Source organism: Siniperca chuatsi, linkage group LG16, assembly GCF_020085105.1.
Source record: "Siniperca chuatsi isolate FFG_IHB_CAS linkage group LG16, ASM2008510v1, whole genome shotgun sequence".
Taxonomy (NCBI): domain Eukaryota; kingdom Metazoa; phylum Chordata; class Actinopteri; order Centrarchiformes; family Sinipercidae; genus Siniperca; species Siniperca chuatsi.
The window spans coordinates 16,366,661-16,389,909 of NC_058057.1; the positions used below are offsets into that span (position 1 = coordinate 16,366,661).

Sequence of the window (23,249 nt, forward strand, 5' to 3'; positions counted from 1 at the left end):
AAATCACTCGACATCCTATTATAACGAGAGACAAATTATGCAAAACTTTGAGAGGATTATTTACCACTCCATCAGGTCGAAGCAGTTGAGATGAGAGTGGCAAACCAAAGAGATTTTTGAGTCATTCAATCAGCTCCTTCTCTCCAGACCTACAGGATACATGAGGGCAAAGAGACACCCATAATTCTCCTGTTTTCATCATCACTCCCCCATATCCTCTTTTCATCCATCCATCAGACTTAAGTTTAATGAGAGGTTATAAACCCTTCCCTCCTTAACGGTGGCTATCCATTCATCTTCTCATCCCTTTTTCATCATTTTGTTCTTTCATCCATCCGCCGATTCAACCTCCAATCCGTCTGAGGAATAATAATGGACAACCTTGGTAATCCGGCTTGCTAATATTTCAAGGTCGTCCAGCTCCTCCAGTGATCCTTTTGATTTTGCATGGTGGTTTGAGCTACACCTGTGGACTTCAGTGGCCTTTAAGACAAAGCCCCTGGTTCTTCAGCTGGGACACGCCACCCGAATAGGAAGAGAAATAAAGTTGTATCCATTTCTTTTGACAGCACTATCTTCTTTATCCATAATTTCCAACAAGAAGAATACACTGGAGTATTTGCCCTGCATTCGTGACAGATCAGCTCATGTTTAGCAATGGAATCACTCTGCACAACAAGTTTGAATATAATATCTGCTGTCAAAGACGGATTAAGTAGATATACAGTAGTATGTCAAGAAAATATTACATTGAGAAAAAATAAAATGAGTTTTCGTCTTGTAATCAGATCAAATGTTATCTTGTAAGATATGAATTAATAAAACTGGCATTAAATTTAAGACCAGGCCCTATGCAGTATTGCAGGAAAGAGCATGAGAACCCCTTTCCCCGTGCTTCAATTACTTTTTCCAAAACATATTTTCCAAATATGTTTTGCAGGAAAAAAGTATGATTTCTATCGACATAAACATCGGAAATATCAACATAACAAGGACACATTTTAATTGAATGTATCTGCAAAACATTCACTATCAGCATATTTATGTTCCCTACAATATCCACTCCTGGCAACTAAAGCATGATTAACATTTTTATGGTTAAGGGCAAGTCAAAGCACCAGGTTATGGTTAGGGAAAGATTGTTGTCATGGTTAAATATTGAAAAAAAATCAGCACTGACTTGAAGCACAAGACGAGACATGTTGACTTTTTCAGTATTTAACCAAAAGCCGCAATCTTTCCCTGATCTAAGATACAGGACACTCCCTGGACTGGAAAAAATTTAATTGTATTCCGGGCACGAATTATGTTTCCTCCTACACATATTTGTCAAAGGACGTCAGTGGTATATAAATGTATTTTGTTGGAGAAAGGGTTAAACAGAAAAATTGCATTATGCTGAACAGACAGGAAAACACAATTCTGTGTAAACATGACCTTGCAGTGACTTTGAGTGTCTTTCCTGTGTGTTTTAATGCTCAGAAAGCCTGTAACCCCATCGCCTCTCTCTCAATCTGTAAGTCTATCTCACACTGTTGCTCCAGGGTTGTACTAAGAGTAGCAGCTCCTACTATTCCCTCTCTGCCCCAGTGCTCTGCTCTAAAACATGAATATATTTTTTTGAGGAGAGGCATCAGGCTACTTGACATAAATCTCATCCACACAGTCCAAAATGTGCACAGAGACACACAACGCCAGACACAAAATAACACTCACCTAGCTTAATCAAATGGAGTTGCACACATTCATTTAAGGCTCATCTGACTATGCAAGCTGATTAAGAGCAACATGACTTTTGTTGCAATTCTTTCTCCTACAAAATATTTTTATATACATTACTAATTTGCTTTGCTAAATACATTTGGGAGGAAATTGTTGTTGTCTAGTTTGGTGGATGGGTGGGTGTACAAAGCACAGGACACAGGAGACTGGGATTCATCTTCTGCCACCCACCCACTGTTGTAAGTATTAGGCTATTAAAACCCTTGGTTAAGGTTAGCAAGAGGTCCTGGTTTTGGTTAAATATTAAAAAAGTCAATCCATCCTGTCTTCAAGTTAGTGTTGACATTTTCATTATGTAACCAAGAGCCCAAACCTTAACCAAGAGCTTAGTTGCCTTAAGATTACAACAAAACATGTATCATGCTTTAGTTGCCGAAAACAATATTGTCAGAAAAACAAATGAAATACGTTGAGAGATACTTTTAATATAAATGTTTGTTGATTAAAAATAATCCAGGCAGCACTGTCTTTAAAAATTTAATTGCTGATGCAAAAAGTGTATGAACACAATTTTTAGGAGACAGGGTTGCAAGAGTATGAGCTGCCTTACTAAAATGGACAGCTGATCATTGGGATGCACACACTCACTTAAGCAGGCAAGATGACTAAGAGCTACATGACTTTTCATGACAACTTGTGGCGTCCTTATATCTAGTAGGCAGATTGTCTACTGGATTTAATGTCCTTTTCCATCTGCACAAACAGATGTGCCTCATCTATGCATATGAGGGCTGAAAGTGTTGGTTTTATAAAATACAAACACTGTGCATGAATGTATATTTGTCTCTGTATTTGTGCCTCTACATGCTCGTGTGTGTGTTTGTGTGTGTGTGTGTGTGTGCATGCTTCTCAGCAACTGATATGAATTCATGTAATTATATATGTACTGTATGTAAATGTATGTTGTATATAAATATATTTGATCTGTGTATGTGCGCACACACAAGCTAACTGAAGTGTTCTGAGAGCCAGCATGAGAGGGCCAACTGAGAGGCAATGTCAGGAGCATAATTATACAAATTTGCACGCAGTTTAGAAGTGTGTGTGTATGTGTCCATTTCGCTATGTGTGTCTGTGTGCATGTAAATATGCACCCAATTGTTTGTGCAAGTGTACTTACGTGTGTGTCATTGTGTTCACACTTGTTGTGCACGCACGTGTCTCCTGGTGAAATATCCAGCTTCAAGTGGTCACGACACACAAAGGCAGCTGCCAGCTTGCAGGCTCAGGGCCAAACACATTGCCTCAGAAATGACAGACGCCTGCCACACACACACACACACAACTCTGGGGGTAACTGCACTGTGGGCTAGACGTATGAGAGCATGGTTCACTGCAAATGAGTTGGGGAGAGGGGGTACTTTAGAAAATCCTCATTTGTAATGCATGGTTTTATGTGATGCTCCTATCAAAGAGGATCATTGCTACAAATGGAGTAATCTGTACCTGTCATTAGAAAGACACCAGTTCGAACACTTTGATCTAAACTGCCTTGATCTAATTATACGTCCCTGTTTCTGAACAACTTTTTTTTAAATGCCCTTGAGCAAATCACTGACCACTAGCTGCTGAATCGCTCACTAGACAATAATGTGGTACGAAAAGGATATCATTTGGTTCCTACAATGAGTGTGTCATTGCTGCAGCAAAACAGTAATAGGACACATAATATAACACTGACTGAGTTTTAACGTAATGTAAAAAGTATCCAAACATATTAATTAAAGAAGTATGCTGGTGTGCACACAAATGGCAGGGGAAGATTCTGACAGAAAGAGAATGAGGAATGATCATGTTTCAAAATATAATACTGTATATTAATCAAAGCTGCATCTGTTAATCCTCTGCTATATTATCTGGCCAATATTCTTGCCTAAAAGGATCAGAACATAGTTCTAGTAGTTCTAATAGTTTTAGATTAATTGAGAGTGCATTGTTTTGGAAATGGCGATTCGGACAAAGACAATGCAGATGACAACTAAAAAAAAAGTTGATTAAGTGTTGAATAGCTTTTAGATGTTGGAAAAATTGCTCATAGTTGAAATAAGAAAACACAAATCAAACAGTAGTCAATGACATACAGTATCCATCTGACAAAGCTCCAGACTGGATGAATGTTCTAATCTGAGAGGCCAGAGACCCCAATCTACCCACAGGGTCTCAATTAGGAAGAATCTAATCTGATAACACACAAACACACACACACAAACATAGATTGTCTCTACAACACATCTCTCAAGCACTTTCACACACTCTCTCTCTCCCCGCTATACACATACAGAACACCTGCGAAAATCAATCCAAGTCTGTGCCTTATCATAATTAAAACAATGCAGAAGTTCACCTTCGCAGTTTTTAAATATATGCATTTGCATTTGTTAGAAGGTTAAGTTGGAGAGAAAAGGGAGACAGGAAGAAAAACGTTCTGGAGGGAATAAATCCTAGATCAACAGCCCAGTAGCAACCCGAATCAGTCAAATACCTCAGAGTAAACTCTAATCGGCTGAATAATTACATTTTTTCAAGTATTTTAAGTCATTTAATTGATGCACTACCAATGTTGACAAACTACTAAGTAGATATTTTAAGGTTTTAGTGCCTTTTTCAAAAATACCTTGAGACTGCTTGTGACTCCTGCTGGGATCAAACCTGAGATTCAGGCTATTTCAATTCCAATATTAAGTGACTCTGATCAGCTTCCAGAGGCAGAGATTCAAGCAAAACAATTATTGTTATTGTTAACAGTTATTGTTCTGATAGACAAAAAAAAATCTCAAAACCATACAAATGAGCGAGTAACTGTGAAGAGATCAAGTCTCATTTGTGTGTCCGTGTATGTGTGGTGACCCTGGCTCCCCCCTCTTATTATCTCCTATCATATCACCCTGCATTGAGGATAGCATCCACATCTGCAGTGCATTCCTGTGAGGCCAGGAGGTGATGAGAGCATCCTACGCCAGAATGACTCGGCAGGATTTCTTTTGCGCTCCCTCCATCCCCACACTCCTACCCACAGACTGACTCACTGCTCTCTGGCTGAGGCCCAGTCTGTCTCAACTCCTCCTTTCCTCCCTTCTCTCCTCTCTCCTAGTGCCTGTGATCTGATGTGAATGGATGCTGATGCTGGAGGGCTTTCTGCAACACTGCTTTCACCCCTCAACTCAAATTCTGATCATGGGAAGGAAGGAAAGAAGAAGGAAGGAAGGTGGGAGAGAAGGATCTGTTTGGAGTACTGGAATGGGTCCTCAGATGACAGGAAGCATATATATATATATATATATATATATATATATATATATATATATATATATATATATGAAAACACACCCGATTTTTAGATCAGCAGTGAGCCAACTATAATCTTTTTATTTTTGCAAGCCTGCATTGACATTAGCCATACTTCTTTTTTAGTGTCTGTGTATAACCATGCTAGTGGGCATAAAGAAAGATGCTGTGAGCTGTGCCCAGTGAATTCCAATCCTTTAACTGAATAGTTCAACATAATAAATACACTTAATCATTTTTTTACCGAGAGTTAGATGAGAAAATCATTACTACTCTTATGTTGGTGCGCCAAGTCTGGAGCTGGAGTTACATGCTGGAACTTTCCAGTGTTACTTCTCAGAGTTTTAGTTTTAGTAATCCGCAGATAAGCTGCACAGAAGTGCTACATAACTCCCTCTAAAACCAAAAACTGTCTTGTTTACATTTTTGTTTGTGTACAGATTAAATAAGTGACATATAACGTGTTAATTAGCAAGTTTCAAGTGCTGGTAGCCTTATTTTTGAACATTGGAGAGAGCCAGGCTAGATGTTTCCCCCTGCTTCGAGTCTTTATGCTAGGCTAAGCTAATCGGCTCAAGGCTCTAGCTCAATGGTTAATGCACAGACATGAAAGTGCTTCTCATCTAACTCACAGCAACAAAACATTTGGTAAATTTTCGAAAATTAGAACTATTTCTTAAAATACAGGTGAATACCAATATAATAAACCTTTTTTGTATGAATCTCTGTGGTTAGTGCTGTATTTGGGGTATTTTAAACATGAGCATTTCATTTGGCTTGTGACAGGCTGTTTCTTTTTATTCTGTTGCACCCTGTTAGGAGGCTGTCGTGGCAGTTCTGGTTGGGTGACTGTCCTTTTGTTGACGGAGGAAATGGCTGCCTTGTCCTCTATACCCTGACAAGCTAAAGTCAAGCACTGAACAAACAGTCAGAGAGAAAAACAAAGCAGCAAAGGTAAAAAGTAGAAGATGGGATAGAGTGGCAGTGAGTGACTAAGACTTTTATAGGTTTTACAGATCTGTCCGATTCAATCCTGTGACGTGGCTGTCTTAAAAACCATCTACACTTTCTTGGCTTCACTTCGACAGCCATTCTTACATACAGATGACACTTCAAAGTGTAATGCTCTAATAGCCATTTGGAAATGTAAACTGATGTTATTTCTTTTGACAACTATATTAAAAAGCTTTGATCCAAGCAACAAAGGTGTGCACACCTTTTGTAAAAATAAACAAAGCAGGGAAATATTTGTAGCCTTTAGAGCCAGAAGAGATCTTAAAAGCTTATCAGAGTGCAAGACACTTGGCTAAACTGTGTGATAGGAAAGTTGAAATAAGATGGGCCCAACAAAACCCCTGATGGTCCCATTAACTTCGGAGGCTGCTCCTTTGAGCCAGCTATCATAATAATAGCTATGGAGGACTGCAGAGTTGTGTATCAGTTCACAGAAAGGGAAAATGGAGTACTGATCTGCAAACACTTGAACATAATTCGATACCAATGTGAGATACAATTACCTTTCATATAAAGCATTTCAAATGTACTGCTTGAATAACGAGGTAAAGACTGAAACATTTTCTGCCAAGTAGGATTTTTATATATGCTACGTTGAATCAGCAAAGCCATTGCATTCATTACGTAACACAGTTAGAAGTAATTGTATTAAAAGCACAAAATATGACTTGTTCCAGGCCAATTAGAAGATCAGTAGTCTAAAAGAAATTATACCTGTAACATGCATGTCAAGAGGTACGAGTTGGTCACACGTAAATTTAATGTAAAATGTTATTACTATTATTTACTTCCATGCATCCATCTATACCTGTACCCTTGACAGGTATAGATGGCCAGTATGTCGCAGCAAAACACATAACGATGAGTGACGTGCATCTATGCACCTGCGCCCATTATTTTGTATGTGAGCCCATAAAAAGGCCGGGTCTTGGTGCGCACGGGTTGATGCCCATTAACATTACCAGTTTTATCACATTCACTTCCTGGATCAGTGCCTCCCTGCTACTGTACTTTGACTGCTTGTGTGTTGCACTTAACACATATAGTGGACAAACACATTCACACTTATAGGCAATTAAGTTTCCAGTTCACCTGAGCTGTATGTCTTTGGGATGCGGGAGGAAACCAGAAACCTGATAGAAAAGATGCAAACTTGTTATTATTAAGTTGAGTGATTCCACACTGTCACATGTATACAGAGCAGAGCGACTGGTAGTCTGTGAGACAGCAAAGCCCTCAGGTGAAATTGTTGTAAGGTGCAGAACAGCAGACTGATGTCTAATGCTCAGATCAACTAGTAAGACTGTCTCACTCATCACTCAAGTACTGTATTTGCATTTTCTCTTCTAAATGTCCATATCTTACGCATTACATATGGATGAGGACTGAAAGCCAGCATTCGTCCTCTTGAAATTTTAATGGGATGAGAACAGGGAATGTGAGATGTACGGTCCCTCCTTTTCTCTTTTCAATCAATACTGTTACTCTCCCTTTCTCAAATTCTTTAACCACTCTTCCTCACAAGCCTCTTCTTCTGCTTCTTCCACTTCTTCCCACTGCTTTAGTTTAACGTTCCCGTTCCAAATGTCTCAAGTGACTTTGCAGCTCTTCCTTCCCATCTTGGCGTCTCTTGAGATGCAGTCACTCCGCTCCCCTCTGTTGCTGTGTCTTGAGGTCGTTGCATTGGATAGCGGTGCTTACTAAATGTCAGAGGCGGTCAAGCGCCTCCACAAGAACACAACGCGCCCTAAAAACCGCTGCCGGCCACCTGTCCATCACATCATCGCTGTCTCAGATCATTGGCTCTGACGTTTAACCCATTCACCAGTTTTCACAATGACAGATCACTGGCCAATGATATGATTGGCTCTGATGGGTAATCACCTCATCTGTGATTGGAGGAGACAGTGGACACCGACTTCCTTGAGGTGAGGTGATTCTGCACTTCACTCGTTTTGTATCTCAGAACTTAGACAACATTTGCTAATGAAAAAATCTGACAGAAGAAATTGGAAGGATGATATCCTGGTTGTTTTGCATGTTTTTCTCTATTATGGCATACTTGTTGGCTTTAACCTGATTAAATTTCTTTCAGACTATTTTTCCTCATTTCATTAACATTTTGCAATCTGCAAAATTTCCAGGAATTAAGGACAGTCTGAAATTTGCAATTTGAGAATTGGCTGCTGAAATTTTTAATGTAAGAAGGAACAATATTTATAGCAATATCCTTTACCCAACACACATAACTTCTAGTTTGTCTTCTGAATCAGATTTTCCGATACCCTAACTAATGCAATGCTTTTTTGCTTGTCAGCCAAATATCAGTCTTACAGTACATGTAATAACACTTCTTCAACTAGTGAATAGTAGAGGAATGACAGGAAATTAAATGGTAGAGAGAGGGGGGATGACATGTAACAAACGTTTGTGGACTCAAATCAGGAATGTGGCTCTTATATGGTCAGTGTTCTAAACCCTCTACTGTAGGCAAAAAATAGCTCAACTGTGCCTCATTATACAGTAGGCTCTGTCTGATGAACGTGAACTGTATTTCTCAAAATGATTATCAAATTAATCTGAATCTCAGAAGTTTTAATTTTACACATTCACCATCTCAAAGTGGGTACGCGCGTGTATTTGTGTTCATGTGTGCAGCTGTGTGTATTAATTGCTTCTGTGTGGTTATGTGTGCATAACAACCTGCTGGTGTAAACCTTCAGGTGTTTGGGTAGCTTCACACCTGTGCCCCACTGATAGGAAAGCCTCAAAGGAAGAGTAAGTGACCCAAATAATGAGTGTTCAGTTAGAGACCAACAGAGAAAGAAACAGAGAGAGAGAGAGAGAGAGAGAGAGAGAGAGAGAGAGAGAGAGAGAGAGACCATCAGCCTCTCTGTCACCTCCTGTGCCCTGTGCACAGTTTTGCAGGCGCACAGACACCAAATGAAATGCCGTCTGTTTGCATACAGTATGACAGTCAGCGAAAACTAACAGTTCACACAGGAAGCAAACTGTGACACTGCCCCTGCTCGGAAGGACACAGTTCATGATGCACCAGAGCGAGTGTGAGGGCCTAATTGAGGAGGGAGAGGAGAAACAGAGAGAAACAGAGAGGAGGAGGAGAGTGGTGGCGAGATGGACACATCGACTTTCTAATCATTTGCAGTTTTGTGTGCACCTCTTACCTCTCTCTGTTGAACTTGAGGGAGTGGAGGACGGCTGGTCTCTTCTGCCTCAGGTTCCACAGGTGAACACTGTCGTCAGCCAGAGCACTCACCAGTGCTCCCTGTCATAACAGAAGGGGCATTTCATTTTATATTCAAAGATTAACATACAGGAATCATCATTGAAATACATGTATGTTACAACTACAGAAATTGCCATTAACATATCTACAGACTGCATAGACTTCTCTCTGTGAGCATGACATGCATGAGTCAGACTGCATTCCCTGAAATCAGGCAGCTTTCTCCCAGGTAATGATGAAGATTCATAAGATGTATATGAGAATATGTGTGCGTGTAGGAGGCAATAAAAGTCTTTTCTATCTCCCTGAAGGGTTGTTTGAGCTGCTGAGTCACAGTCACACACACACACACACAGAGCAAACACACACGACTAAGCATGAAATACTGCATTTCTCATAAATATGAAGTAAATCAAACTCGTGTTTTTTCCATATGAATCACAAAGTGCTGTAGGTGCTCAGTACTCACAGCATGTTTTCAGCTTGTCAGTCGACACTTGACAAAATGCAAAATATTTTTCACTGTGACCTGTAGGTTTGCTGCCTGCAGTAGCTTAATATGACATAGACAGATGTGTGTTTGTGATTTTAAAAAAGGACAAATACAAACAACTAAGTTATATAACGTAGTTCCTTTGACAGAGGTTTATAGGCTGTTTAAAAATCTCTGGTGAGAATCAACTGACAATTTCAATATTGCTGCCAACAGGTAACAAATTGGACAAAGTTCTTATGCACCAGAAAGTCTTATTGACAAGTGTGTTGGATCAAAGAAATCCCATACACTGTGTATGAATATATAAAATTATATACAGAAATATGCCGAAGTTCTCAAGACATCACCATTTTGTGTTATTTTAACACAAGTGACCATGACATATTGTCTAAAATTAGCAAACATTCCTGATTTCTCTATTAGGTCAAAGGAGAAGTAAACAAAGAACAATGTGACCAGACATTTGGTGACAACTTTTGATACTTGACAGTTTAATATACTCAATGCGATGAAAACAGTAGAACTAAGCACTCAAAAAGTATTAAGGATTGTTACCCAGCCCTAATGATACCAGGGGAATTTGGTCAAATGACTGATTCTACTCTTGTTACAGTAGCATATAAGGACAAGAACATCTCAAAGAGAAAAAACATGGAAAGAGTGGAAGGAGATAAGCAAATAAGGGTGGTGAGTTACTTTCACATTTTAAGGCATGAGATGCGATTACCAGGGATGAGCATTCATGAATCAGCCTGTAAGTCTTATTAAATTACATACAGCACAGAGGACTTTTTTATAAACTAAAGTGAAATATTGGTGCAGCATAATGCTATAATTTATTTCCAGTAACGCTATTACCCATGGAGTTACCTGTCTTTGGCTTTGTAAGACAGCACTGGTCTTACTGGTGAGTAGAGATGCCTCACTGGAGTAATAAAACAGTGTGTTGATTCCAACGTTTCTCTCAAATTTTTTTGACCTACCTCATTGATGAGAAACTGTAGCTGGATGACGGCCGCTCCACTCTCGTGCTGGCAGTAACACTCCACACCTGGACGACCAAAACTGAAAGGTTGTCTGTCAAGGAACGTAAAGTACCACCAAAGGGTTGTTTCACCAAACCACTAGTTTTTGGTTGTGTAGGCAGCCCAGTGTGCACTGTATGTGCATTAGGTGTGTTTTTGTTTTTTTTGTTTTTTAATGTACGGCAGCCCAGAACAGTGTCTCGGGCTTTGAAGGTCATTTCACCAGGTCTTGACATCTTTTACCTGGTTACCTGCTAAGAAGGAAAATAGAATATCCACAGTGACATTTTTATGGTCTACTAACAGAGCTTGAATATATTCATCACCTACAACAAGGAAAGATCTTCACATTGCAGGGCTCCAGCCTTTCTGACTCCCTACATGCCTGTGAATCACATTCCTTTCTTGAAAATATTGTAGTTATTCAACACCTTATTATGTGCCCACAATTATACACCATAGGGCTTAGTTTTACCAGGAAGTATTTAATTTTAAGAGAATATCTTCTTCTAATAAAGGCACTTAAGAAGCCAATTACCAAACCCATATGTAATTTGTGTGTTCTGAATGATTTTGAAATACTGAACCACGTAGGTGATTGCAGTTATACAGAAATAGTGGTATGGAGTATGCGAGGAATATAGATATATAGAGTAAAAAGAAAACAGGGGAACATTGGCAGTGCTGCAGCGCAGGAAGAAAACTGTAACAGGAGTGAGGGGGAGAAAATGGAGGGGGGGTTCAGATATTCAAATTTATAGAAAATGAATCAGCAGAAGAGGTGGATATTACGTGAGCAGATGAAAAAATAATAATAGCAGGAAGGGAGGGAGAACGAGGATACAGTTAAACAGAGATCGACAACTGTGATAGAAGATGCAGAGGAGAGAGAAAACTGGCAGAGAGGGGCGGGAGGATGGAGGCTGGAAAAAGAAGAGAGAAAGAGGGAAAGCAGAAGGGACTGACAGAGAATAACAAGCTTCTCCTCTTGTGGAGAGGGAATGGGTGAGCTTACTGATTATATCTATTCATTCTTCCCATGACTCTAAGCACTAAGGTGGAGGGCTGGCAATTTTTCATACAGGGGGCACATAGAGGTGTCACTATTGCTCATCATTATTGTGTGTGTGTGTGTGTGTGTGTGTGTGTGTGTGTGTGTGTGTGTGTGTGTGTGTGTGTATAAGGGTGGGGGGTGGTAGTTTGTGTGTTTCTGATACTATAAATTGCCTGCAGAAGTATCCAACTAAAACACAGTTTGAACCACACAGTGACTTATGAATACAGATTAATCGACCATTATAAGAGGATCTTTCATGCATCTACATAGAAAACACATAGGAAACAGGGAAAAACAACAACACATGTTGGTAGTGACAATGGTAGCAACAGCAAGAGCAGAACCAGCAGAGCCCACCTAAAAATCTAATTCAAACATCAATAATCAAGTCTTCCTCTCCCAAAGTGCAAACTGTGCCTTCAGCCCCCAGACAGGCACCAGTGTAATTTATTAAGCTGTAATGCATGTAATCATTCCTGAGGTGTGTTGTGACCATCCAAATGAGTAAAGCCACCACATCGACAGAACAAGCACCACACACCTTGTTTTTCCCCAGCCAAAAGCCTCTACCTCATCCTGTGCATTATTTTTGGACTGAATACACAAGGTGTTTATTAGTAAACAAACACACAGTTTGCATCATTTGGTCCAATATATTAATCTCCATTCGGTGGCTACTATTTCATTCATAGTTATATTTGACCACAAGGTGCTATGTGAAAGCATGGTAAGGCTGTACTTAAAGCAGCTATCATCAATATTTTTATATTAACAATGGATCAAATCACTATGTGTAAGTGAAAGGGATCGCTCGTAATGATGAACCCACAAATAATATCAACCGACTCAAGTTTCCCTCAGCTCTATGCAGCATTACATTGTCTTTTAGCTGATTGTTTTGGTTCTCTAAACTCAAAAAACAGCACCAAATGGCAGACAGACAAAGTTAGCAACTACCTGATGAACATCGTGGAGCATTTAGCACCTAAAGAGACAGATATTTGATGGAGTCTAAAACAGGGCAAAAAGAGAGTGAAAATAGACTTACATTCATGAGATGGCCAGAAACAGACACAACTCCATATGAATACTAATGTTGCTCTGTATCCGCTGGATGTGTAAATAAGCAACTATTTTCTAACAAGTTCAATAATCATGAATCATGAATTCACTGCTGTAAATCCCTCAGGAAGATCTAAATGATATGTTAAAGCCCTGGATCTTAGGAGAAAAATATAAAAGTCTGAGAGACTCATGGCCCTCAATCCAACCGGATTTATCAAGAGAGCTGGTGGTCAGTTTTAAATCACAGCGGAGCACATGCGAGTCCCCCCCCAATCAGGTATCAGTGTGATACAGTAGCCTCTGTGCTCCCTGAAAATCTGTCCCTAAACTCTTCAGGTGGATTAAGTTTTGCCCTCCCCCTCTTGGACAGGCAATTAAAGGACTACAGCTCTGAGCCAGTGATGCCCTGACCAGGAGAAATCTACCAGCTCCACTGGATTTCAGCCAGTAAGCCCCCACGGAGATTGAGCAGACCTAAACTATGACACCGGGAGGGCGCCAGAAAGTCAATGATGATCAGAATCTTCCCCTATATGTCATCTGGATAACTTGAAACTTCTTATCACCAGCCACCTCACTGACCCTCAGTAAACCCTCAATACCTTAAGCTCTCTCTCACTGCACTTTAAACCCCCTTAGAGTACCCTAAACAAACATTGCATGAGCTCTATAGGAAGCAGAGTTGGCTTGAAAGTTGGCAGCCCTCTTATCGCTGTCTTCATAAGTTCACTCATTGGTCTCAAAATTTACATGGAAAGAGAAGCAACCCTGTACCAAACTGTCAACTATGCAGCGTAATAAGGCTTCAGCCAGCCTCTCACAGCCAAATCTCAAATTCTACTATTGGGCTTTTATTTAAAGGCCATTTTCCTCAAATGTATGTATATCAGCATCTTCCACTTCTGATGTTGTCAGTGTGAACATTTAGGATGTGCATTCTTCATCTAGCTTGCTGTTTTGGTTCCATACAGCAAACACACAACAGTTAGCGTATGTACGTATCCCTTGAGTGACACCAGTGACCAAAGTAAACCCACGCCGATCACTTAAAAATAACAGTGTGAATAAAACAGTGTGAATAATCAGTCATTAACATCTGATTTGAGAAACAGTAGAAAGGAAACAAGAAGAAACTTTCTTGGAGAATTGTCAACTGTCAAACAGAGACCTTACAGAGGAAGTTCAAAAAAGAAGAGCAGCGATGCTGTTTGGAGGTCTCAGCAGTGGTGCCTCAAACAAAGTGAAATATGTAGAGGGACAAAAGGTCACTGCTGTACTGAACATTCAAAGTTTAGAGCTGCGTACACCGCAAGAAATTAAAAACCAAAAAGTACTCTGACTATAAGAGAGAGGCAAAAAAGCTCATCAGCGCGCACCAAATCACTGTCACAGCCAGTGCTCTCTCCACTTGACCTAGTATGGCTGCGATCCTCCAGGATACTGCTGCTGGCTAAACTGTCACAGACTTGGAGAGGGACAGTGACGTCCATGTAGGTCAAAATGTGCAAGTAAGGGAGAGCAAGCTTAGATCAGCTCATTTAATAAGGATCATAAATGCCATAAAGCTTTAACTATGTTGTTTTTAATTGTTTCCAAGCTCAGAAGGGGGAAAGTGCTGAAAGAGAAAGTGGTGCCCGTGTCATTGCTGTTTGCCAAAACATAAGAAATAGTCTGTTGAATTACTGATTGTGCATTAAGGTAATCACTGGAGCTGGGTTTTTGAGAAATTGATCTGCAGTAAGTTAATAAATGTTCCCTAAATTGAGGTGTGTGAACTAAAGTTGGACAACAAAGATGCAGTAATGTTTCTTTTTCCTAATGAAACTCAAACATTAGGTCACCATGCTGAGTAAGAACATCATGTTTGGACATATTTTCCTTAATGCCTGACAAATTTTTCAATAGGCACCAAATATAACAACTCAAAATTTTCCCATTTTTTTTCCAATAAATCTGTGGTTGTTGAGCATCCTTTTTTTGTGCAACCTTCACACATGTGACAGTGGCTGTGTGGTGTTAGTCAGGATGGTTTGGGCCCGGCAAAACAGTACACTCCATCTAACTCAAAATAAAATAATTGAAAACTCTTTCCTAATGTTGCCTGGCAACCGAATCTTCCAGGGCCTCAGAAGGAGAGAGGGAAGGATTTAAGGTTGTGCTTTTTACTGCTCACATTGCCTTCTCTCTGAAGAGAGGGAGCCATCCCACAAGCACATTATCATGAAGCGCACATACATGCTGACACAAACATGATCAAAAACACATCCTGTAAAATAAATTCAAACCATCAAACAGGGAAAAACTGCCTTTTGTTCATGTTTCAAGTGAATGTTGCCACAATAATTATCATTAAAATGCAGCAGGCCACAACAAGACATTGAATCCAGTGGGAGAAGACTTAGCTTCAATGCAAACTTCAAGAGGTGTGCAAAGAATTTGGCCATGGACTGAATTTCACCACAAGTAACTTAGTTGTTGCAGTTGTGGACTCCTGCTCTGTATTCCTCTCTTTACAATTAGGCTGTGTCGAATGAAGAGACACTAGAATAGTTTACACTTTACATAAGGAGGCTGTTAAGTACATGTGTACCATAGCAAAACATCTCTAAATGTTTTAAAGAACGTTATTTGATTGCAATAAATGTGTTTCCACCCCCTTGTTGTTATGCACTCCATCTGAAAAGTAATACACTGTCTGTGCTATTTATTTAAATGCCCTTTCTGCTGCTCTCAATATCTGATGGTAATTCAATCTTTACCCAGTGCATGAAAGCTTTTACATTTGTTTTTGTAAACCTCCAGCACTGGGTAGCTATTTACCACTGTTGTGTCAAAATGTGTTTCCTATAAAATACATGTTTCCTCTAGCGGTGTGTCTTTGCCTCGATTTCACGGCAGGGTGAGAAATAACATAACTTCAATTTCTGTGGGTTGTTTTCACATCATCGGCTTTTGACATGGTATCACAACATTTACAAAATATTTCAAAGGATTCAGGACAGAAAAGCAGTAGAAGACTCAGAGTGCATATAATGAACACGATCACAATTTTTTTATGAACCTTGAACCAAATGGAAGGTGCATTAGCCTGCATGTTATTAATTGAATGCATTTTACCTACACTCTTTCCCATTAGGGGAAAACATGTTGATACACCTGGAAAATATCCTCATGTGCAGAGGAAGTGATTTATTTTATTTTGGTATTCTGTTATGCAGAGCCAACAGTGTTTGTCTGGAACTAAAATAGGAATATGGGAATGAGAATAGAAAGATGTCACATTACTGGTCACACTATGATTGACATGTTATATCGAACTGCTTAACAAAAATGTTCCATCCAAGTCTTCTGAGAACTACAAATGCCAGCAAAATAAAAAAATCTGTACATGACCTTTCCTGAATGTTAAAATGACACACGCATCACTTGAAAAGTTCCTCGACATCTCAGTTGCCATAGTCAAATTGTTTCCAGTATTTTAACAAACATGACCCAAAGTTACTCCGCAGTGCCTCAGCTCCATCCACATGGGACAGGCTCAGTAGGAGATGTGTCACAGTTGCTGACAAGAGCTTTCCTCATTCCCTTTTAACCAAGCAAGGTCTCTATCTCGGTCTGCGCCCTCTCACCACTCTGCACCAACACTAAAAGTGGACAGACTGACCGCGCGACAAGAAGACAGGAAGACAGAGAGCGAAAGCAGAAAGTGGGTCAGCTTCATGTCTTGTCAAGTTCGATGAAATTTTCCCGAGCTATTCTGGAAGTCAAAGTTGACTGATAATTCACTTTATACTGCTCCTCATACTTATTTTTGCCAAAGCCACAGGCAACTTTCCTCACAAATAAAGGTGAGTCACTGGGCATCTGGCAAAGCAAAGTTGTCATAGAGAGAATTGGCTGGGTACAGTGGGAAACAGACTGCAGGTTTTATGAAACCATGTTTTCCAGGAATAGAGTTGATCTTGATAAGTGTAATTGAATAATGATGAGCCTGTATTTCACATGAGAGAAGGGTGGGCTTGCTGCTTGTCTGCTTACCTCAAACATGTCATGCCTTTGTATATTTGTATGTATGAAAAATGAAGGAGGGGATGCAGCTTTAGATGAGAACAGAAAGCACATGTAGGGTGAGAACAAGGCGGAGGGTGGACAAAGAAAAGAGGCAAGAGAAAATTTTAAAATGAGCCAGAGCGATGAAAAATGATAGAAGAAGATAAAGAAATGGATGTGGAGAAGGCAAACCAGGAAAACAAAGGAGAAGTCACAAAGGAAGAGACACTGAAAGAGGAAAAAAGAAGAGAGAGGTGATTAATGGAGGATAAAGAGGGAAGAAAGCAATGAGAGAAAGCACCAGAAAGAGCAAGCCTGGGAGCACTGAGTTGCTATGACGTTAGGCCTGAAGTGACGTCAAAGCTAGCCACTCATACATCACTCTGCCAGGGAGGGAGGCGGGGCCAAAGGGAACAGGCTGCTGTGCACTGGACCCAGAGACAGCAATGAGGCGATGGAAGTTGGGAGGCAGAAAACAGAAGGGGCAGAAAGGAGGTAATGCAAAATAGTAGTCAAAGAAATTAAAGACAGAAAGAGAGAAAAAGAAATGAGGAGAATAGGAGCAAGACAGGGGAAAATAAGAATGTCGTCACAACAATAAACCAAGGAAACAATACAGTAATAAGCCTGGAGAAACAACAATCTTGCAAAGACCCTCACCACAGCCACAAAGGACCTGGCTCAGCTGCTTGTCCAAACATTACTCAGCTCCCAATTGGAGGAGATATCCTACAAATCATCCATAGTGCTGCAGCTCACCTTGACCTCAACATGCCTGAACGCTCCCATGTCACCCATCTCCTGCCCTCCCTCTGACTGCCTGCGGCTGTTTACATCAAATTTAAAGGCTGCTGAGGGAGCTGCATCTCCATTCAGGCCATGATCCAACCCTGCACTGTGGCTGGCACTCTGCTATTACCAAGCACTTAGCTCTACCTTCCTTAAGTCAGCCTTTTTGTCGCTCCACCCTGACTTGGCACATGTGATGATGTTTTTTTGTTTTGTTTTTTAATAATAGCTTTTTGAAGTGCATAATTTAGAGGGAAAGTTATGTTCTAAATGCTTTTTAATGTATCAATTTATTAATAGATGATTTGTCTGAAATATTCCAGTCCCCGTACATCCTTATAGGTATTGCCACAAAACATATGTTTGGAAATGTACTGCCTCAGATCAACAATGTTCTTTTTTTCTGTCTTTACAGTACTGCAGAAATGAAAGCATATCCTGTGTGTCCATCAGGGACCTCTCTTTACAATGCTGACATGGTTTTCTTGGTATAGATGAAAAAAAACATGCTCTGGACAGAGAGGGTCAGTGCAGGGCATTTTTTTCACTGAGCAGCACAGCAGTCAGTGAAATTTTAAAGTGTCTCAACTTGAACAAAAATGTGCTTTAAACAGGTTTTCAGCTGTCGCTTAGCAACAGCAGGAACAATGACTAGCATCCTAGCAGGGTGCTGGTGCACACTACAAGCATAAAAAGCTGTCTGGACACAGGTCTTCACCCTTTGACTTTAGAGATTTACACATTGTATCTCTAAAGGGACCCTAAGACTCATTTGTTTTCCTTACCCTCTCTCTGCCAGAGCATTCAGCTAGCACCAAATACATCAATGACAGAGAGCGCGACGATATGAATATCAGATTCACACACAGAAAAAAGACACACGAGTATTGTCATGAAGTCATACTGAAACGCAAGCAAATAACACAGAAACGCAATCTGCAGGCACCAACACACAGCTACACACACCAAGAAAAACCTAGAGCTGAGCAAACTGGTGATTCATTTGTTTAACATAGTCCTTGTATAAATAATCTCCCTTGACACATTTGATTTATTATGCAGGCAAACAATTAAACTGCAATGGAGCTGCTGAGTATTTGTCGCTGCCTCAGCTTCCACACACTCACCTTGGAAAGCATTATGATACACACACATACATCTATTATAGCCCATATAACATTCTCGACAATGGCCATTTGCTGAGGTGCATAGTTCAACGTTGCAGTAATCCAAACTCACGTGAAAAATTAGGTCTGATCTTAGAGGCAGAAAGATGCTGCCAAATGAGGATTGAACTGGCAGGTTCCATGTGTCAAAATCTGATAGTACCAACAGGCGCATGTGTGATCTTAATGACATTGTACAGTCCAAGATTAGAATATTGCACAGATAACTTTTAACTTGAATACTGATTTGGATTAGTTTATTGCAGAGAAAAAATTACACAGACTAGCCACCATCCTCTTGAGCTCTTATAGTCTCCCTCACTGACCTGTGAAGATTACAGTGAACTACTGAAACAAAAAGGGCCAGTAGTACTTGAATAACAGCTCTATTAAGAAATATTGTCTAAATTAGTCTGGGCCTAAGCCAGCACAGGCGAGGCAGGCACAGTGGTGGTGATGCACAGTAAAAAATTGTAACCCCCCCATGCTGTAGGGATAATGTTGATTGTTGGCTTCTGGAGCATGGCCAGTTCTGCCCAGTAGTAGGGTGTTAATAACCCAGGACATCATCTAATTTTAGCAGGACAACTCAGCACTGAGCTACTGTACGGCCACTGCAAGGCAAATATCTGAAAAGAGATGAGACAGAGGGAGGGAGAAGGAACAGAATAAAAGCAGGGAAAGAGGTTTGGAAATTCACTAGCTGTAGGGATTGAAGGTGGGAAAGAGGAAGGGAGGGTGGGAGTGAGGATGAGATAGAAGGGAAGCGGGAGTGAGTAAAGGCATAAACTATAAGGGAACAAATGTTGAGTCAGCAGAACAGCTTGTGGCCAAACCCTCCTGCAAAACGATGCATAACATAGGAGAGAAAATGAGAAATTGAGAAAAAAGGGAGGAAGAGGTGAAATAGAATGGGACAGGATGAGGGAAGAGAAAGAGAGTGCGACAGAAGAAAGAGGAAGTGAATTAACTCACCAGAGAGGGAGAGATACTGTATGAATGGAAAAGAGAAATACAAGAATATTCAGTTTGTATGACAAACCTCGACATTTCTCTACCCTGATAATCTTGGATAGGACAGATGTGTGATTTTTGCGATGCTACTGCTGCAACTGTTAATCTGTTTAATAGTCTCATTTACATGAGTGTGACAGACAGCAGCTCAACAGAAATCACAAGTTCTGCTGTTGTGATAGCAATGCAAAGCCAGTTAAAGGATTATGTTCCAACAGGCAGTGGAGCTAAACACAACAGTGTCTCTGCAAATGACAAGTGGCTGAAATTTCTGCTTAAAAGGTGACTTTAGTGTTGTGGCCTGCTCTGAACTGATTCAGAAGAAGAATTAAGATTTCATGCATTTAGAAGTAGCAATGTATGTGTTATTTCACAGGAAACAAGTCTAGTGGAGACAACCTAATAATTCAATTCAATTCAATTTTATTTATGTAGTGCCAGTTCTTAACAGAAGTTATCTCATTGCAAATACCAAACTGAAGTAAATTACCTGTTTGGATTTGGGTGAGTACAGTTCACACCAGTTTTGTGTGTTTTGTTCATTGTTACGTGCATATCTCACACAGCGCACATAATCAGCTGGGTACAATGTGCGTATGTATTAAACATGACTCCTGGCCCGTGGAAAAGTGCAAGGACACTGGATCCATCTGTTGCTAACACCCTAGCGCTCTGAACCCCACTTGGTCAATTATAGCATGAACTGAAGCAGAATAGAAGCAGAAGCTCTCAACTCACTCTACAGTCTACATCAAATCTGCCCTCTGTGATTTCCAACTTTACTGTAGTTTTAAGCTTCAGCTACAACCAGTGTTGTGCAAGTTACTGAAATATAGTAATTAGTTACAGTTACTTCTCTCAAAAGTAATTTAATCACTTTACCAATTGCTGCATATAAAAGTAATTAGTTACTAGGGAAAGTAACTTTTGCATTACTTTTAAATGTCTTCTTCAATTCTCTTATTAATCCACACATAGCTATATAATTTTAGTGACAACTGTCAAATTTTATTTATTTGTCATCATTGTACCCATTATGACTGACAGAAGTTATTAATACTCCCGACCACCAGAGGGCAGCAACGACTAGCATTCCTACCTGTAAGCTACACTTAGACCATAGGATTTAGTAGAAGAAGACTCACACAAAGCTGGATGTATGTTAACCAAGCGTTGCTACAGTAGTTGATGAACCCACGTTTCTTCATTTTATATATTATATACATATGAAATTATTACCCCTCCTTGAACCGCCACCTTAACGTGGTGGAGGGGTTTGAGTACCCGAATGACCCTGGGAGCTATGTTGCCTGGGGCTGTATGCCCCTGGTAGGGTCACCCATGGCAAACAGGTCCAGGGTGACGGGTCAGACCAAGAGCGGTTCAGAAGCCCCTTATGGATTACTTAAAATCAAGGCCAGTTACGTCGCCCGGATTGGCGCTACCGGGGCCCCACCCTGGAGCCAGGCCTGGGGTGGGTGCCCGACGGCGAGCGCCTGGTGGCTGGGCCTTTCCCCACGGGGCCCGGCCGGGCACAGCCCGAAGGAGCGACGTGGGGCCGTCCTCCCGTGGACCCACCACCCGCAGGAGGATCCGTAAGGGGCCGGTGCAGAGAGATCTGGGCGGCAGTCGAAGGCAGGGGCTTCGGCGACGATCTCCGGACACAGAAACTGGCTCTAGGGACATGGAATGTCACTTCGCTGGGGGAAGGAGCCTGAGCTTGTGCGGGAGGTTGAGCGTTACCGGCTAGATATAGTCGGCCTCGCCTCCACGCACAGCCTGGGCTCTGGAACCCGTCTCCTCGAGAGGGGCTGGACGCTCCATTTCTCTGGCGTTGCCGGGCGGGGAGAGGCGGCGGGCTGGTGTGGGCCTGCTCATAGCCCCACAGCTCAGCCGTCACGTGTTGGAGTTTACCCCAGTGAACGAGAGGGTCGCGTCCCTCCGCCTCCGGGTGGGGACAGGTCTCTCACTGTTGTGGCGGCCTACGGGCCGACAGCAGTGCAGAGTACCAGGCCTTCTTGGAGTCCCTGGGAGGGGTACTAGACAGTGCACCACCCGGGACTCCGTTGTTCTACTGGGGACTTCAACGCCCACGTGGGCAACGACAGTGACACCTGGAGAGGGGTAATCGGAAGGAACGGCCCCTGATCTGAACCCGAGCGGTGTTCAGTTGTTGGACTTCTGTGCTAGTTACAGTTTGTCCATAACTAACACCATGTTCAAGCACAAGGGTGTCCATCAGTGCACGTGGCACCAGGACACTTTAGGCGGAGGTCGATGATCGACTTTGTTGTCGTATCATCTGACCTCCGGCCGCGTGTCTTGGACACTCGGGTGAAGAGAGGGGCGGAGCTGTCAACCGATCACCACCTGGTGGTGAGTTGGATCCTCTGGCGGGGAGGAAGCCGGACAGACTTGGCAGGCCCAAGCGTGATCGTGAGGGTCTGCTGGGAACGCGTCTGGCGGAGCCCTCTGTCAGCAGGGTCTACAACTCACACCTCCGGGAGAGCTTCTCCCAGATCCCGGGAGGTTGGGGACATTGAGTCCGAGTGGACCATGTTTTCCACCTCCATTGTCGATCATGGCGGCTCGTAGCTGTGGTCGCAAGGTTTCTGGTGCCTGTCGCGCGGCAATCCCCGAACACGGTGGTGGACGCCGGAAGTAAGGGATGCCGTCAGGCTGAAGAAGGAGTCCTATCGGGCCTTGTTGGCTCGTGGGACTCCCGAGGCAGCTGACAGGTACCGGCAGGCTAAGCGTGCTGCAGCCCGTGCGGTCACAGAGGCAAAAACTCAGGACTGGGAGAGGTTCGGAGAGGCCATGGAGGAGGACTATCGGTCGGCCTCAAAGAAATTCTGGCAAACCGTCCGACGGCTCAGGAGGGGGAAGCAGTGCTTCACCAACACCTTGTACGGTGCGGGTGGAGAGCTGTTGACCTCGACTGGGGATGTTGTCGGACGGTGGAAGGAATACTTTGAGGATCTCCTCAATCCCGCTGTCACGCCTTCCGAAGAGGAAGCGGAGGCTGGGGACCCGGAGGCGGACTCATCCATCACCCTGGCCAAGTCACTGAGGTTGTTGGCAAGCTCCTTGGTGGCAAGGCTTCGGGGGTGGATGAGATCCGTCCTGAGTATCTTAAGTCTCTGGATGTTGTGGGACTGTCTTGGCTGACACGTCTCTGCAACATCGCGTGGCGGTCTGGGACAGTGCCTCTGGACTGGCAGACCGGGGTGGTGGTCCCTCTGTATAAGAAGGGGGACCG

General features: G+C 41.9%; 1 protein-coding gene across 1 annotated transcript in view; it reads right to left on the reverse strand.

Annotated features, from left to right (window-relative positions):
* Nucleotides 1-23,249, reverse strand: part of stxbp5a (syntaxin binding protein 5a (tomosyn)) — a 95,241-nt gene that overhangs the window by 45,391 nt on the left and 26,601 nt on the right. Inside the window, 2 exon segments of the mRNA XM_044169370.1 lie at nucleotides 9,267-9,367; nucleotides 10,808-10,889. Coding sequence (XP_044025305.1) covers nucleotides 9,267-9,367; nucleotides 10,808-10,889 — 183 coding nt within the window.